General features: G+C 37.8%; 1 protein-coding gene across 1 annotated transcript in view; it reads left to right on the top strand.

The window, feature by feature from the left end:
• Positions 1-14,961, top strand: part of OLFM4 (olfactomedin 4) — a 36,985-nt gene extending 22,024 nt beyond the window's left edge. The window contains exon 5 of the mRNA XM_044667362.1: positions 11,966-14,961. Within this exon, the coding sequence (XP_044523297.1) occupies positions 11,966-12,774 (809 nt within the window). The 3' untranslated portion in view covers positions 12,775-14,961. The remainder of the gene's footprint in view (positions 1-11,965) is intronic.
• The last annotated feature ends 2,686 nt before the right edge of the window (positions 14,962-17,647 follow it).

The following is a 17,647-nucleotide window of genomic DNA, read 5'->3' as shown; positions in this document are numbered from 1 at the left end:
ATATATATATATATATAAAAATTTGTAATTATAGCTCTACGAAAGTACTGAAACACCTTCCTTGGTGGATTGCATTCTTGATTTGGAAAGTGGAATAAGTGGATTGCTGAAGTCAAGGAGGGATTGGATTTCACCTTTTTCCAGTGTTCCCTACAGAGGTTTATTCTCATTATTTTAAATCTCCTTTCCACATAGTTCTACATAATACACACCTAGGGGCTCTTCTGTGAAAGGTACCAACACATTGGATTATTTTTTTTTCAGTTCAATACAACAGGCATTCACTAAATGTCTTTTGCAGTGTGAAAGACATTGTGTTATTTGCTAAAATCAGAAAGATGATGACACAATAATTTCTGTCCTCAGGGAGCTTACATTCTGTTAGGTGGGGGAGATGCAACACACATACGGACAAATAAGAGATTATTGAGATGTAATACTAACAACTAAGAAATCTTCAAAAAGGAGATGACAACTGAACTGAGCCTTGAAGGAAAATAAGCAATCAGGAAAAGATGAAGAGGGAGTATATTCTGGGCACTGAAGATACCTTGGATGGTTTTTTGGGAATGGGAAATGGGATATTGAATTTGAGAAACACACAGTAATATAGCTTGGCTTAAAGATAGAGTGTGTGAATGTGGAATAGTGTGGAATTACGCTGGAAAGGTAGGGTAGAGTCAGATTTTGGGGGGTCTTAAATGACAGGCTGAGGAGTTTGTATTTTATCCAAGAATCACAGAATTTCAGAGCTGGAAGTAAACTCACAGGCTACCCATTCCAACTATTACCTAAAAAGAAGTTAGCCCAATTGTTAAGAGGTCTTCTATGCTTTGCTTAAAAATCTCAAGACAAGACGAATCTCTCTACCTCACAAGATTGTCTGGTCTACTTATAGATGTCTCTCTTTAAAAGAACTTTTTCCTTCCACTAAACATTTATTTACCATAATTCAACTTTCACCCATTGCCCTCTGGGGCCTAGTAAAACAAGACAGTGGGGAAGCACTAAAGGATTTTGAGTAGGCAAATGACATGTTCAGATTCATGCTCTAGAGAGATATTTTTTGGCAGCTTAGTGGAGGTTGGATTGGAAAGAGGAGAGATTTGAAGCAGAGACATCAATTAGGAAGCATATTTGCTTATGTTTGGCTTTTACATTTAATAAATATGAATCCATGTCAACACTGGGGCTGGGGGATTGAAGACTATCTAGAGAGAAAAACTAGTAGAAAAGTACTATTAGAAAAAGGATCATTATGGAAGTGAGAAATTTAGCCATAAAATGTGGACTATTTCTAAGCATTCTGTATTAAGGATGATATCCTGGGCTGAAAGCCTTGAGGATGGAATTAACTTCTTAGGACATCAGCTTCTTTTCAGAACTGAGCCAAGGCACATTTAATCTTGGTCTAAAACTTCCTCCTTTTTTTGTATTATAAATTCTTTATCACCTCTCTGTTCTAGTTCATAACTCTGAGTCTCACTACTTTCTTGGTCTATGAACCTGCCTGGCTTCTTGAATTCAGAAATTTACCATACCTGATTATCGATGCCCTTATACCATTCTTTTTGCCACTGCCATTAAAATTCAGCGTCCAATTTTAGCACCTTTCTCCACTCCCTCCATGATGCCACCACCCTACCACCATATACCAGACCACACATGAATACATTTAGCAGAACTTCTTCAAAAAGTAAAAGAATGATGTACAGAAACATCACAAGTAGAATGAAATGACAGATAACTGACAATGCCTATAAGCCAAGAGAGATTGGCCCTACTCAGAACATATTTGGAGTATTGCTTTTAGTTCTAGGAACTACTGTTTAGGAATGCCATTGACATTTGGAATAAGTCCAAAAACAGCATAGCCAGAATGAAGAGGGGACTGGAGACAATGCCCTATGAGGATCAATTGAAGAAACTGGACATATATAGCCTAGAGAAGAGAAAATATGGGGGAGGAGTGGGAGGCCATGATTATTGCCTTCAAAGATTTGAAAGACTGTCACCTGGAACAGAGATTAAATTCAGTCTGCTTATCCCCAGAAGACAGTAATAGGAGTAATGGTAAAAAGTTGCAAAGAGACAAATCTTGACTCTAATATTGTAAGAAAAAAATCTTGACCAGTACAGTTGTTAAAAAATGAAAGGGACTGTCTTCATGAACAGTAAGATCACCATAACTAGAGGTCTTTAAAGGATGATCACTCCTCAGGATGTTGCCAAGGTGATGATGGTTTAGATCCAGATTGGGTCAAATAACCTCTGAGTCTCCTTTTTAACATAGTATGGGATTCTCTGATTCATGCCTGAGACTATTGCAATCATCTCCTAACTGGGTTAATTATGCCCCTGATGGACATCATATCAGCAGAGCTCAGCGTCCTGGGCCATAGCAACCCTCAAATTCACCACCAAGGTCTTAGGGAATCACTATTTTTTGTTCCTCTGGGTTTCGTTTTTTGTTAGATTTTTTTAAAATGGCTGTTTTAAATTCAACTAGTATAAACTGAACCAAATCAGTCACTTGGAATACCTTCCTCTTATGTTTCTGCTCATTGAAATCCTACTCATCCTTCAAAGCTCAATATAAATCCACAATCACCTTCATGATCACTCCAGTTTGAAATGATCTCTGACCTTTCTGAATTACTAGCATTTCTTGTTTGTACCACTCATGAAACACTTACTGTTTGGTGACTTGGATGATTGCGATTTTGGATTGTAGCTATGAATCTTACCTTTAAAAAAAAGTTAAAGAAGATATTTTTGGAGGATAGAAACTTGTATTTTGGTTTTTATAAACCTCAGAGTACCTTGGATAGAGAATAAGTGTTTAGGAATCAATTTTGTCAACAGTGTATGCAGAGTATTGTGATGAAAGAGACACAAATTGAGTTACAAAATGATTTCTGACTTGATGGGGCTTACATGGTAAGGGAACGTAGTGTGACTGTACATAGAAGAGGCTATGCTGCATATGTAACCAGAGAAGGGGGAAAGGGCTGGAAAGGAAGAGATTGTTGGCCACTATGAGGATCAAGAGAGGTTCTCTGGAAGATGGAGTATTTAAATTGGAAATTCAACTAGGAAAGAAGATGACCTCAGCATAGGGCATAATATTAGCAAAGGTATGGAAGCTGGCTGGGCTAAAATTATCTGAAAAACAGTTGTTCACTGGCTAGAAGCAAGAATTGTCAACAGCCATAGATATCATGCTGAATGACTAATAATGTTTTTTCCATATAGTATTTCATTTTAATCTCCCAGGGCAATGATAGAGATAGTATTGATACAAGGAACTCCTGGACAAACTCTCTACAAAGTAACAAAGGCATAATATGGAACTAAGTTTCTTTGAATTTCTGAACTCAAGTCTTTTCCCCTATGCCATACTTCCTCTGATTCAGTGGAACAGTAAAAAATAAGCTGGCACCAGTTTGTGGGTAGTTATTCACCAGTCAAAGGGGTCTGAATTTTGTTTGGTAGGGAAGCATTGGAAATGTTTGTGCAGAGGAAGGATGTGATCTAGTCTATGCCTAAAGAAATATGCCTATAATTGTTGAGCTAGTGAATGGAATGAAAAAGCCTTCTGTGAATCAGACAGTGCTAGATTCCAATACACTCAAAGCAGCCTCTAGACAAGCCAAATAAATGGTATGAGCTAGCAGCACTGTCACCAATCCTTGCTAGCTGTATCAATGACAGAGGGAGGCTGTATCTGACAGTAGTGAGGATCATTGCATTGAATTTCTCTCAGCTTTCCATTTTTATTGATTTCTTCTGCTTATAGTCAGTTTTCTTTAAAGCTCTTGCTTTGTGCTTCATGTCTAGGTGTCTGTCTTCTGTAGAACCTTACCTAAAGGAGTGTGTTATAGTTATAATCCTTTCAGTTTTGCGCTAAGTGGAAGAGACATTTAGCATCCCTCCCAGCCCCTCTCACAGCCGGTTAAAGGCCACGATGTGACATAGAATTGGGAGAATTGGGAAAATGTCTTTTCCTTCATTTACGGAACTGAGGACACATTTTTGTCTTGGCTGGTGAGGTGAAATGCCCTTGTTTTTTAATGAAGGTTATAGGATGATAGCCTACAGCACTAGAAAGGACCTTGATATCACCTACTCTCACTTTATCGTTGTAGAGAAGAGGAAATTGTGAACCTGAAAGATTAAGTGTCTTGCAACATTTGGTGCCCAGGACAGGAGAGGTGTAATAGATGCTTTGTTCATTAATTGATTGATTAAAGAGAGCAGAGCTTGAATTCAGGTCCAGATTCGTTGACTCCAAATACATGTATTTGTCTACTAGTGGTTATTGCATAAACATATGCATGGTATATCTGTGTGGTTTCCATGGGGATAAATTTGAGTCTTTGAACAGAATTGATCTTTGTTCTCTGGAAATACAAAGGTTTTTTTTCCTTCTTCTTCTTAACACCAGGAAATCTTCCTAGTTGAGCAGATTATTCTAGTGTTTGAAATGCCTAAGAAAACTTTAGACTCATAACATTTTTCGAGCTGGAATGAAACTCAGAGGCAATTTGGTTTAACTCTCTTATTTTGTAGGTCAGGAAACCAAGATTCAGAAAAGCTGAATGACTTGTCCAAGGTCACATACCTAATTACTGTCAAGGCTGGGATCAAAAGCCCAGTCTCCTAACCCTTCCAGTACATCACATTGACCACTCATTTACCTATTGAAAGTCAATGACCATAGCAATGTGGGAATCCAGAAGTATTCCTTAATAGCCAGGCAGGAAATAATTTCTCCATTAGGTTCCTTCAGGGCTCTCTCCTGGGTCCCCACACAAAGGCTATGTATAACACCCCAAGCTGATCTGGATTGTTTGAGCAAATTGATCCCAGATTTTTTTCTTTCACTTTCCCAACAACCTTGGATGTACCTGAATTCCTGCCAAGCCACTTGGCTCCTATCCAAGTTTTGTTCATATTATATTTATGATGTTTATATTAAACTGACTTTTTGTCATGTTTTTAAATCAATTTCTTTCTCTCACTCCCTTTCTGTTTGGTTTGCTTGATAATGCAGAATTGAGAGAGCTTGGAAAATCCCCAGGCACCACAAACTTGTGAGCCTGTGGAGACTTTAATTAAAGTTACTCCCGATTATGGGACTCTAAAATCTGGCCTGTCTGGCTTTTCACTGCAGAGCTGCACAGAGTAAGGAAGCCTATTGGAAAGTGTCAGCTATAAAAGAATTCTGGTCTCCATTTTTCCTCCCCTGCAGCTACAAATTTCAGGCTCTCGGTCCATCCAGAACTTAGATTCAGTCAATATATTTACAGCATCATACCAACCAAGCACACTATCATTTATTTTTTTCTACAAACAGCATCCTTCTTTTCTGCTCCATTTCACAGAACCCTCTGAACCAAAATAATTGGCCTTATCCCCATTAATTCTCTGCCTGCCCAAAAAACCAACTGACTATATCTTCCTATTGCAGAATCTAAGTGACTACAGTCAGGCAAGAATAGACTGGAAACTCTAGTGAGAGATTTCAGCTATGGGGAGGCAATGGGATCTCTGGAAAAATCCCTGGATTTGGTATCAGATGATTTGGGTTTAAATACTGTATGCCTTTAGACGAATCACATCACTTCTCTCTGCCCCTCAGTTTGCTTATATGTAAGGGGTGGGTGAATGAGAATTTAAGATTCCTTTAAATTCTAAATCTTTATAATATATATATATATGTATATATATATATAATATAAGATTCTGTGCTTAGCATAGTGCCCAGCACATAGTAGGTGCTTAGTAAATAGTGATTGAGTGATGCTTGGGTAAAGTCAGTCTGTGAAAGGTAAAGAATCAGCTTCCTAGAACCCAAGAAACTAGTGAAGGATTCATTTCGAAGCTGTGGGCCCAGCTATTCTGATTTTCTTTAGCCTTTACTTAGAATTTGATAGCTATGACCATTTAAATTTTGTTAGTATCATAAGTCAATAGTATTCTCCTCTTGCTCAGATAAGGTTAAGTGACCTACCTATGGGAGATTATCATGAGGTCTGGATAGTATTAGTATTAACGGTGGATAGCATTAATAGCTTATAGCATTAATAGTAGATCTAAGATTAGAGCATGCTTCTCTGCAGATATTTGAAAATGGCATTTTAGAAAATGCCATTAACCGCAGCACTTTTAAAATAGTCACAGTGGCGTTTTCACAAATCATTTCTGAATTATGGCCTTCCAGGTTCATTTACAGGGTATGGGGGATCTGCCAGCAAATTCAGAGAGAACCCCCCCCCCCAACCAAACCCATTCCTACCCAAGATTAAGCTTGGATAGGAAGCCATGCCACTATGGTCTTATGTAGTAAATGCCTGGTCTTCCGAAAAATTCATAGGCTCATAGGATCAGGAGTCAGACAGTATAGTTAGAGATATCAAAAGGGATCTAAAGGAGAATAATAATAAGGCATACTGAGGCTAAGTAACTTGCCCAAAGACACACAGGGAAGATGAGACATATTCACATTCAGGTCTTTTAATTCCAAATTCAATACTATATCATGCAGACGACTGAGTGGAACTAGGTTCATCAGTAGTTCCTAAAGGATAGAGAAGAAACTTCTTATTTTCCTTTGCTTGTACAGCAGATAAGAATTTCTCCTAATGTTTCCCCAGAGTTCATTAGATTCATAAGGATTTAGACCTGGAGAGATCCCAAAGACCATCTAGTTTAATCCCCTTATTTAACTGGTAATAAGACCAAGAATAAGTGATTTGCTCTAGGTCAGACAAATCAGAAGTAGCATTCAGGCTTCAAAGCTAGGTCCTCAGGCTCTATAGCCAGGGTTCTTTCCACCATACCATAGAAGGCAAGGAGAGAATTTGAAAGTACTTATAACAGTCTTCATCTATCAATATTTTCCATGTGCTCTTTGGCTGGTCTGGTTTCTGGGAAAAGGCAATAATAATAATGATGATGATGATGATGATGATGATGATAGTAATAGCTAGCATTTATATAGTACTTTAAGAAGTGCAAATGGCTTTACAAATATCTCATTTGATTCTTACAACAACCTTGGGAAGTAGGTGCTATTATTATATACATTTTATACTTGAGGAAATTGAGGCAGGCAGAGGTTTAAGTGATGTGCCCAGGGTCATACAGCTAAGAAATGTCTGAGGCCAGATTCTTGACTCCAGACCCAACATCCTAATCCAGATCTAATGACTGGCAAGTTCTTAGATACCTTATCTATAGCTATAGATCCCTATACAGAGTACCCTTGTTGTTGCTGATGACAAATATTCTGCCGTATTAGAAAAATGCAAATCTGGTTATTTCCCCCCTATCAGATCTTGAATGGTAGAAGAGAGAGGAATGGAATGCTTTCTGAGCAGGAATGGTAAAATGAAAGAAGTCTAGAAAGTCAGAATGAGAAATAGGAAGGAGGGAGGAATAGTGGTGTCTTTTAGACCTTGGCATTAAAGAAGTAGCTGGCCAAAGGCATGTTAGAAAATTCAGAGCAATAAGGTAATAGATGCTTCCTGCAGCCCTGAGTAGTGGATGAAGATGGAAGTGAAAATTAGGTTGAGTTAGAAGAGTGGTTGGCTGATATTTCCTAATATTTCTGAGAAGTCCCCAGAAGTCAGGGAAAGTCTGGCATAGCCTTCTCTCACCATTACTCTTTCTGCATTATGAGACCACTCTTCTATTGTTCACCATGGACTGTGGCTATAATCAAAGGCATAATGGTCTCTTCTTCATGCTATTTTCCATTGAAAGAGGGATGAAAGAAAGGAATAGTATCAGGATTAGTAGGTTGAAGGGGAAGATAGTAATACCTGGACAGTTGAAAAATAACACAGTATGGTGGAAAAGGTATTGGACTAGAGGACTAGGTTTTAGTCCTGCCTCTATAACTGTGTAGGGGCAGCCAGGTGGCACAGTGGATAACATGCTGAACCTAGAGTCCCAAAGATCCATCCTTCTGAGTTCATATCTGGCCAAAGACACTTACTAGCTATGTGACCTTGTGGGAATCACTTAATCTTGTTTGCTTCAGTATTCCTAACAAAATGAGCTGAAGAAGGAAATGGCAAACCATCGCAGCATTTCTGCCAAAGAAATCCCAAATGGGATCACAAAGAGTTGGATATAATTGACAATGACCGAACAATAACAAATGTGACTGTGTAGCTGTGAGGAAGAACCCTTCTAATATTAATTTTAATTTCTTCATCAATCACATAGAGGTATTAGCTTCCACCATGTCTATCTCATATAAATGTTGTAAGTATAAAATTGAGTTGCCTCAGTTGACTAGTGCTCCATTTCCTTGATATTACTTTGTAGCTACTTGGTATATATTAATATATTTATATATATTGTATTTATATTTCTGGAAGCATAAATTTGTATTATGTTTATTTGTATAATGTTTACATGGAAATTTAAGTGTTATTTCCTTCCCCTGCCCCATATAGAATGTAAGCTCCTTGAGGGGTCTTATTTTTGTTTTTGATTTTTGTTTTTGTTCCTCTATGCCTAGCATAGTATCAGGCACATAGTAGGTATTTAATAAATGCTTCTTAAATAAGTGAGAGAATGTCACATGCACGTGCATAATTACATGTATGATACTTGTGAAATGTCTTCATTTTAAAATCATGAGTCATTCTAAAACCATTTGTTGGCTTTCCAACAAAACGTGAATGTACCTTCCCCAGTTTAGAATTTAGGCATGTGAAAGCTGAATGATTTAAAAGCCTAAAGCTCCATGGTAATGCCTGAATAAGTAGTACCTTATCATAATTTTCATAAAAGAACAGGGGTCCTACTTGTTTGGGACATTTTCTTCCCAAGGTTCTATCAGGAAGGCTTGGTGGGGAGGAGATAATTGTGAATACTTTTGATCAGACAGAGACCAAATGTAACCCTTGCTCAGTACTACTCAGTATAGAATTTAATAAATAAATACTCGGGAAGAGATTTCAAACAGGAAACTCAGTTTATAGCATATGGAACCTCAACACAGATTCTGTTATCATTAAACTCAACACACTGCTAACTTTATTTTAATAATTCATGCATTGTTTCATAAACAAAAGCAAACAAGCATTCATCTGAGAGATCACTTTTAGGGGAAGAAATAATAATTTATAATTTTATTTATTATTTCTTTGGTGGAAAGCAGTCTCTTGGCTGAACACACTTTTTTATTTATGAAACGGGACATGCATTATTAAAATAAACCCACGACTGTGTTCAGCTTAATGATATGCAAAATTATTTGAGGTTGGGTACAGAGTGGTTTCATTTCTCTACCTGCTATAATGGTTGGTAGGTTTTCTCACCCAGTTGCAGATTTATGGGAACATTTAAGGGACACGTACTTAATTCTGGAACAAAAATGCAGCCACATTTGAAAAATAAAGGAAAGATTTCTTGTAATAGTTTCACCTTTGAGCAGTCCTTGAGAAACCAAGAATGTCCTCTATTGCAGTCAGTAGCAGAAATTCAGAGACAAAAGCTGGAATTTTTTTTTCATACAATACTAATCTTAGGCAAGTCATTGGATCTCTGCTCTTGGCTCCCACTCTCCTTATGGGCTTGGTAAGCTTCACTGATCTCCCCCCTGCACTTAAGCCAATGTACAGGGAGTGACTGGCTCTTCTCCCTTCCATCCCCCGCCTACTCTGCTCTGAGCAGCTTGGAGAGAGAGAGAGCGAATGACCTCAAATGTTTTTGAAATTGGATTTGCTATGTTATGTGATAAGCCACCTTGCTAGGTGTTTTTTCCCCCTCCTTTCTTTCTAAAAGAAAGTCTGAAATGGATTTCAGAAACTGGGTAGTAAACTACTTGGATTGTTATTGCAAAAATACTGGCAGAATTTGGTTCTCTTTATAGCTCATGAACTATTTGGGTTGGCAGTCATTACAGAATGAGTGCATCGAGGAGGACCAGATGCCTATCCTGAATCATTTATCCATGTGTTATAGATAGCGGGTTTTCCTATGGACAGCTACATTATTGATTCTGGGGTCTACCCTACTGTATACATTGTGGCAATTTCAGGGTTTGAATCAGAAAGTTCTAATATGCTTCTGGTATACTAAGAAAGAGCATCATGGTCCTCCAATGGCAAAAATGGCCTTCCAAAATATGTAGAGTTGTCAGTTGTGTCAGGGGAGCTACTTAAAAGGACACCTGATAGAGGAAATGTGTCAATAGGAGTAGGGTGTTAGATCTGAATTCAAATCCTGCCTCTGACATTTATTTGTTATGAGGCAGTCATATCATTTTCTTGTTTCTGTTCTGAACAGCTTTAATTTCCTTCTCTGTAAAATAAGACCAATAATAGCTGTACTATCTGCTTCACAGGGCTGTTGGGGACCTCAAATATGAATAATGTAGATATCATGCTTTATAGACTTTAAAGCACTATATAAATGTTAGTTGTAATTATCTCCTTCTCTCATTGCCTGTTTAAGGGTACCAGAAAAGCTAGAATTAGATTAATTTTCATCAGACATTAAGATCCCTCACTGGGATGCAAATTCTTCCTGAAAGTGGAAGAATCTTAAATTGTCACCACTGTTCAGTTGTTTCAGCTTTGTCTCTGTCTTTGTGATCCTATTTGGGATTTTCTTGGCAGAGATACTAGAGTGGTTTGTCATTTCCTTCTCCAGCTCATTTTACAGATGAGGCAACTGAGGCAAACAGGGTTAAATGACTTGCCCAAAGTCACACAGCTAGTAAATGTCTCGGGTCTTATTTTAATTCTGGTCTTCCTAACTCTAGGTCTGGCACTCTACCCACTGTGCAACCTAGAAGCCCTTAGATTGTCATTAGCTAATAACTTAATAAGAGATGTGACTTTGGGCAAATCATTTAACCTCTGTTTGCCTCAGTTTACTCAATTATAAAATGGGGATGATAATGACCTCATTTCTTAGGGTTGTAAGAATCAAATGAGATAACATTTATAAAGTGCATAGTACAATATCTGGCACATAATTGGTGCTCAATAAATGCTTGTTCTCCTTATCTTAAGTGACTTGCTCACAATCACAGCGGTACTAAGTCCCAGAACTAGGATTTGAATTCAGGTCTTTTCTGACACTAGGTATAGCATTCTTTCCCATTATATCATATTAGAATATTTTAGTTGCCTTGGTTCCTATATTTTCAAATAAACAGATAAACAAACATATAAATAAGTATACCAGAAAGAAGTATTATAGGACCATTTCTTTTTTGTTTTAACTATTTTTTTATTTTTAGAAAAATTTTCCATGGTTACATGATTCATGTTTTTACTTTCCCCTTCACCCCCTCAAGTTTCCTCCCATAGCTAACTCATACTTCCACTGGTTTTAACATGTGTAATCAATCAAGACTTATTTACATATTATTGATAGTTGCATTGGTGTGATCCTTTTGGGTCTACATCCCCAACCATGTCCTCATCAACCCAAGTGTTCAAGCAGTTGTTTTTCTTCTGTGTAGGACCATTTCTAAAGAAATAAGCTGAGTGATTTCCATGTATGTAATGATGTAGAGGCAGCTCAGCATAATAGCTAGACAAAACTAGAAAGACCTGGGTTCAAGTCCCATTTATGATTTTGGGTAAGTTCTCAGTGTTATGTGCCATTGAGAAAATGCTGGTCTGTGTTTAGTAGGAGTTTTCTCACCAGGGATTCTCTATTCCAATAAACTATAGATTTAGTCTCTACTCCCTTTCTAAAATAGACTAATTCATAGAAAGATTAAACAATCTGTTTAAGGGTTTCAGCAACTCAGCATCAGAAGCTGAAATAGAACTGAGATTTTTGTGTTCTCTAGAATCCAGACCACTATCATTAAACTTCTAAGGAAATGATTCATGGCTTCTTTTGGTTGTATGAATTTAAAACATCTGGGTCTTCTGTTTCTTTAGATCTAAAAATATGCATTTTATTTTCCCCTTGGGTATAGGAAGCTGTGGTCATGGCGGTGTGGCGAATATCAGCAAACCTTTCGTTGTTCGCCAAAATTGGAGAGGGATCACTTATAAGTATGGAGCCTGGGGAAGAGATTATACTCCACAGGAATCGGCGAAAACACTCTATTGGGAAGCCCCGCTGAACACAGACTTGAGGTACCTGGAGTATTATCGACTTTATAACACTTTGGATGACTTGCTGCTCTACAGATTAGCCAAAGAAAATCGGGTTCGACTTGGAGATGGCAGCGGTATGGTCGTTTACAAGAACTTCATGTACTTCAACTACTACAGTACCAATGAGATGGCTAAACTTGACTTAAACAGCAATACTATTACTTTGAGACGGGCTCTTCCTAATGCTGCCTTTAACAACCGCTTTTCCTATGCTGGTGTCAATTGGCAAGACATGGACTTTGCGGTGGATGAAAGTGGACTGTGGGTTATCTATTCAACAGAAGCCAGCACCGGTAACATCGTGATTAGCAAAATCAACGACACTTCACTTGAGGTGCTACAAACTTGGCACACGTTGCAGTATAAGCCATCTGTCTCCAATACCTTCATCGTCTGCGGGGTTCTATATGCCATTCGACCGATGAACACCAGAAAGGAAGAGATTTTTTACTACTATGACACAAACACTGGGAGAGAGGGCAGAATAAGCATCGTTATGGAGAAAATGCTAGAGACAATACAGAGCGTCAACTACCATCCCGTCGATCAAAAACTCTATGTCTATAATGATGCTTATCTTGTGACCTATGATCTTACCTATCATAAAGAATCACAGCGACCTTGATGGGTAGGATGGAGAGACAAGGGGAGCTTTTCTTTTAAAAGTTAGATACCCCCAGATTGCTGTGACCAGTTCTCTTTTGAGGTCTCCAAAATAGTCCAAGTTGAATTTGCTTAATAATATTTGGCTCACTTTTTGCATCTTTAGAGACTGTTGGCATTTGAAACAGTAATGAATCTTATGCTACCTAATTCAGTTAAACATTTATTGAGTACCTACTGGGTGTCAAAATGCTGCACTGGACGCTGGTGATAAAAAAGTAAAAACAACAACAACAACAACACTAGTCCTTGTGCAAGGAGCTTATGTTCCATGGAGAATATTTTAATACATACATAGATAAGTAAAATTTTCATAGATAAGCAATATTTTCAAGAGATAGAGAACATCAACAATTGGGGAATTTGTAAAGGTCTCATATAGGAAGGGTGTTCCACCTGCACTGTGCTTTGTAGCATCCTGATTCAAGATATGAAAAGATGGATCTATAAATCCTTGGTCCAACTTAGTGATGGCTTTAATTAATTCAAGAGATTGAGTTTCTGAAAGATGAAGTACTCAGAATACTCCATGCACAGCAACAGTGCGTGATATCAGTGCTTCCTTTTTCCGAAGCAGTAGTTTATTCCAGTCAAGTGCTAGTGACCTTTTTGCTTTTTGACACTGAGTAGGAAAAAAAGGACTCAGAGTCACTATGCCTTTACTCAATGTGCATACCTTATTTCTTCCCTACTAGGATGCTTCAATCATAAAGTTAGGGTCTTTTGCAGAGATTCTAGCACATTCTGAACTTATCTATGTATGTATCCAATAATAAAAGCAATACTAATATAAACTGGAGAGTCATAGTGTAACCCAAAGCGTCTGCTTTCACTCTTCCATGCAATATTGGAATGCACCTATCCTTCTGAGAGCCCCCTGGTGTTAGAGGTGACACAGAGATTGTGAGATCAGTCATACAGTGTGAGAGATAGGCTCAATTCTCTTGCTCTATCATTCATTTGCAGGATAACCTAGGAAGTCGTTTAACTCCTATAGTAGCAGTAACAATTCTAGCATTAAAAGGTCTAGATACTAGTTTGGTGGACTCCCTTCAAGAGTATTTGGCAGATATTCTGTTTTTCATGTGCTGGGCTATGGAAACCTCACTAGAGGCAGGCACTAGATCCCCTGATCCTCTAGTATGATCCTGATAACTTCTAAAATTTTCACAGATATTTTTGGGAGTCAGCAACTGTCAGCTCCTTGAGGGACTATATCTACCATTTTGTCATTCAATGTCCTGCACTGTATCAATAAACTGTTTTGATCTTGGGGAAAGGCACTTCTGTAGATCACACAGAATGTTGGAAAGTCATCCTCGCTGTTTGCAGATGAGAAGTGGCAGGATGTAATGGATAGAGATCTGACGTTGGAACCAAGAAGACCTAGGTTCATATTCTGCCTCTATGTGTGATCCAGGCCAAGTCACTTGACCTCTCATCCTTCTAGAACACTTTCTAAGAGTTTAAATTACAGATGAGATACTCACCTGCATTGGTAAAGGGAGTTTCATCTCCTAGAGTTCCTTATACTATTGTAATCATAGATTCAGCCCCTGTCCCTGTCTTGTCTACGGGCAAACCACTTAACTATTATATGAACTGTTTCTCCATGGATAAAAAGGGACTGACATGAACCACCTATCTCAGAACTTTGCATATAAGGCAGCTTTAAACATAAGAACCAAGGAGTCACCAACCCATGATGTTTTGCCGTCTGTGGCACAGGTCATAAAACAAATAAAATTAATTTTTTTACTATTTAGCTCCTCATAAACTTTTACTTGTTCCAGGTATATAGGCACATGGGTGATGGTGTGACCATCATAAAGTGGTATAGGGGTAATAATAATATTAATCTACTTTGTTTCTGTGATTTTTGATTATGTGATAATGTAGTTAAACTACATTTGAGAATCCAAATGTGAATCATTTTAGTTTAATTTTGTTAAATGCTTTAAAATATTTTTCTCTTCCCCCTTTGGAAATGTAGACATTGAAAAATTCACTATTTTTTGTGGTCTATGTTTTTATAATGTGAAGAAGCTATGGGGGGAAAGATGCAGAATATACCTCTTCAATCAATGGAATGATTAAAAGTTATACATTTTTTGTCATTGTCTCTGTCCATTTATCTTTGATGACAGCATGTGAGAGATCCTCAGGTTTCTTTTAATAAATGGTTAAAATTACATTTTTGAAAATTCTTGTTTTGACATCATGGGCCAGTATATAGGGAGAGATGATGCCACCCACACCTTCCTGCTACCTGTAATGTGTACTATTACACTGGTATAGGAAACTCCCAGGGGAAGAAGTGAGGGCATTTCTTTGCAGCACCAGAAAGTCCCAGGACTGAGTTCACTAGCAACCCTTTCAGGTTTCATATCATTGATTGCTTCCCCTTGTTATGATTAAAATTATCTTGAGAGACTGATTTGGGGTAAGAAATATCAGTTAATTGAATATATATTGGCTAGGTCAGCATCATAACCAAGAAAGTGACATATATGTCTATGAGCCTCTCGAATGATCACCAGCTAGGCAGCTGAATAAATAGTTATAGGAGCTCATTATTCAGCTCCTCCCTTGACATCTCAAGTCCTTTCTAATTGGTAGATTGTTAATTAAAAGATGATCTATCAAACCATCCACCTCTCTCATCCCCATGAGTGGACAGGTAATTGATTTTCATTTAACCCATCTTTCTTTCATTTATTAACTAGATTCTGTTATAAAGAAAGACATTCTTTGGGATTCTTAAGGACAAAGAAAATACTAAAAAACAGTACACTGGATGGAATCTCTAACCCAGACTCTGGACACAGAAATACACAGTGATTCTCTCTAATATATAGTAATTGATTTAGGTCTTTTCTACTCTAGAGCCATGACATAAAAATGACACAGAATAAATTCTCATATCCTTTTTGTACTGGGTTTTTGGTAACCAGCTAACTCTTCAGAGGAAGAGTTCTGAGTCTCTCTTCCTTTCTTCCCCTTTTCCTTTTTAAAAGGGTAAGATTGATAATATACAAATTCTTAGAGGGTGACCCATGACTTAATATGCCAACTACATAGAATTAATAAGGGCTTACTCTCTCTTGGTTCTCTTTAACTTCCTTTTCTATATCTCGTTCTTGATGTCAGTTCAGTTTTAGCTTTCAATTAATAGTTATTTAGACAACCGGCAAACATTTATTATGTGCCAAACATTGTTCTAAGTACTAGGGAATCAAAGAAAAGGGGGAAACTGGTCCTTGTCCTCTAGGGACTTACTTTCTAGTGGAGTAGACACCATGCAAAACCAAATTGTACATACAAGATGTGGATAGTGTAAATGGACAATATTTATGGATAGTGTAAATGGAATGTAATTTCAGAGGGGAGGCACTAGCATGGAGGTGGGGTGGAACTGGGGAAATCTTACAGAAAGTAGGATTTGAACTGAGTCTTGAAGGGACGAAAAGGCAGAAGGAGAGCATGCCAGTTGAGAAATGGGCAGCAAAAAGGCAGGCGGAATGGCAAGGAGGCAAGTATCCTTGGATCATAGATTGTGTTGAGGAGAAGAAAGCATAAGAAGAATGGAAAGGCAGGAAAGAAGATGGTGAAGATATTTAATTGCCAAACAAAGATTTAGTATTTGATGGTGGAGGAAATAGGGAACTACTAGATTCTATTGAGTAGGGGGCATATGTGGAGGGTGTGACATGTTTAGGCAAATTTTAGGAAGGTCGTTTTGGAAGCTAAGCAGAGACTTGGGGTAAGGACATCACCAGAAGGCTATTGCAAGAATCCAGGTGAGAGGGGATGAGCATATACACCAGGGAAGAAGCTGTAGATGAAAAGAAGAGAATATACACGAGAGATGCTATGAAGATACAAATGACAAGAGTTGGCGATGTATTGGATATGCTAAGATAACCTTTATGTCTAGCCTTAAGGTTTGCAAAGTGCGTTACAAACATCATCTCATTTGATCCTCACAAAAATAGTTGAAGTGAATTATATATATATATGTATATATATGTTTCCTTTTGTGCTACACTGTTTGTTTCTTTGATATAGGAAACTCCCTTTATTAATGCAGATGGGCACCTGCCCTGGCAACATGGACTTACAAAGTTGTCTAGGGGCACAGAGAGGTTAGATGAATCACCTAGAGTTGTACAGGCAATGTATGTCACATCTTCCTTATTCCATGTCATCTCTCTCCTGTGCCTTGAGGGTCATTATTTCCCCCATTTTATAACTTTGAGGCAAAGGCTAAATGATTAGCTGAAGGTCTCATAATTTATATATATATACATATATATATATATATACATACATACATATGTGTATGTATGTATGTATACCTGAGGAGGCAATCAAATCTCATTTTTCCTGGCTGTGTCCAGTGCCTTGTCTGTTATGTCATAATTGCTCTCCTCTATTTGGTGAACACATTAGCAAAGTCCCAGTTTTTTAGAATCAGCCAATACTCAGTATAGTATCTGGAACAGAGGAAGTACTCAATAAATATTCATTGACTATTTGTCCCAGCCTTTAGCTCTGGGCATGAAATCCTAGGTCCCTGTTGGTCACTTCTATTCTGCATAGCTGGCAAGTTTTCAATGGGCTCCTGATGTTTTGCCCCAACTCAGTGATACCCTTTTGATCCTACTCTAGCTGATTTTGGATCCATGACTATAATGCTCTTGTTCTCTAAATTATTAGTCAAAAAAGGTGATTTCCCATCAGATTTTTCAAGCTATCTCCCTCTTAGACTTAAGCCCTTTAACCCTTCACTATACATGTTGACAACATGTATTTATTATTTAATATCTGCTATC

This window comes from Gracilinanus agilis, chromosome 3 (assembly GCF_016433145.1).
Source record: "Gracilinanus agilis isolate LMUSP501 chromosome 3, AgileGrace, whole genome shotgun sequence".
Lineage (NCBI taxonomy): Eukaryota > Metazoa > Chordata > Mammalia > Didelphimorphia > Didelphidae > Gracilinanus > Gracilinanus agilis.
This window is presented reverse-complemented; position numbering and strand designations above follow the sequence as displayed.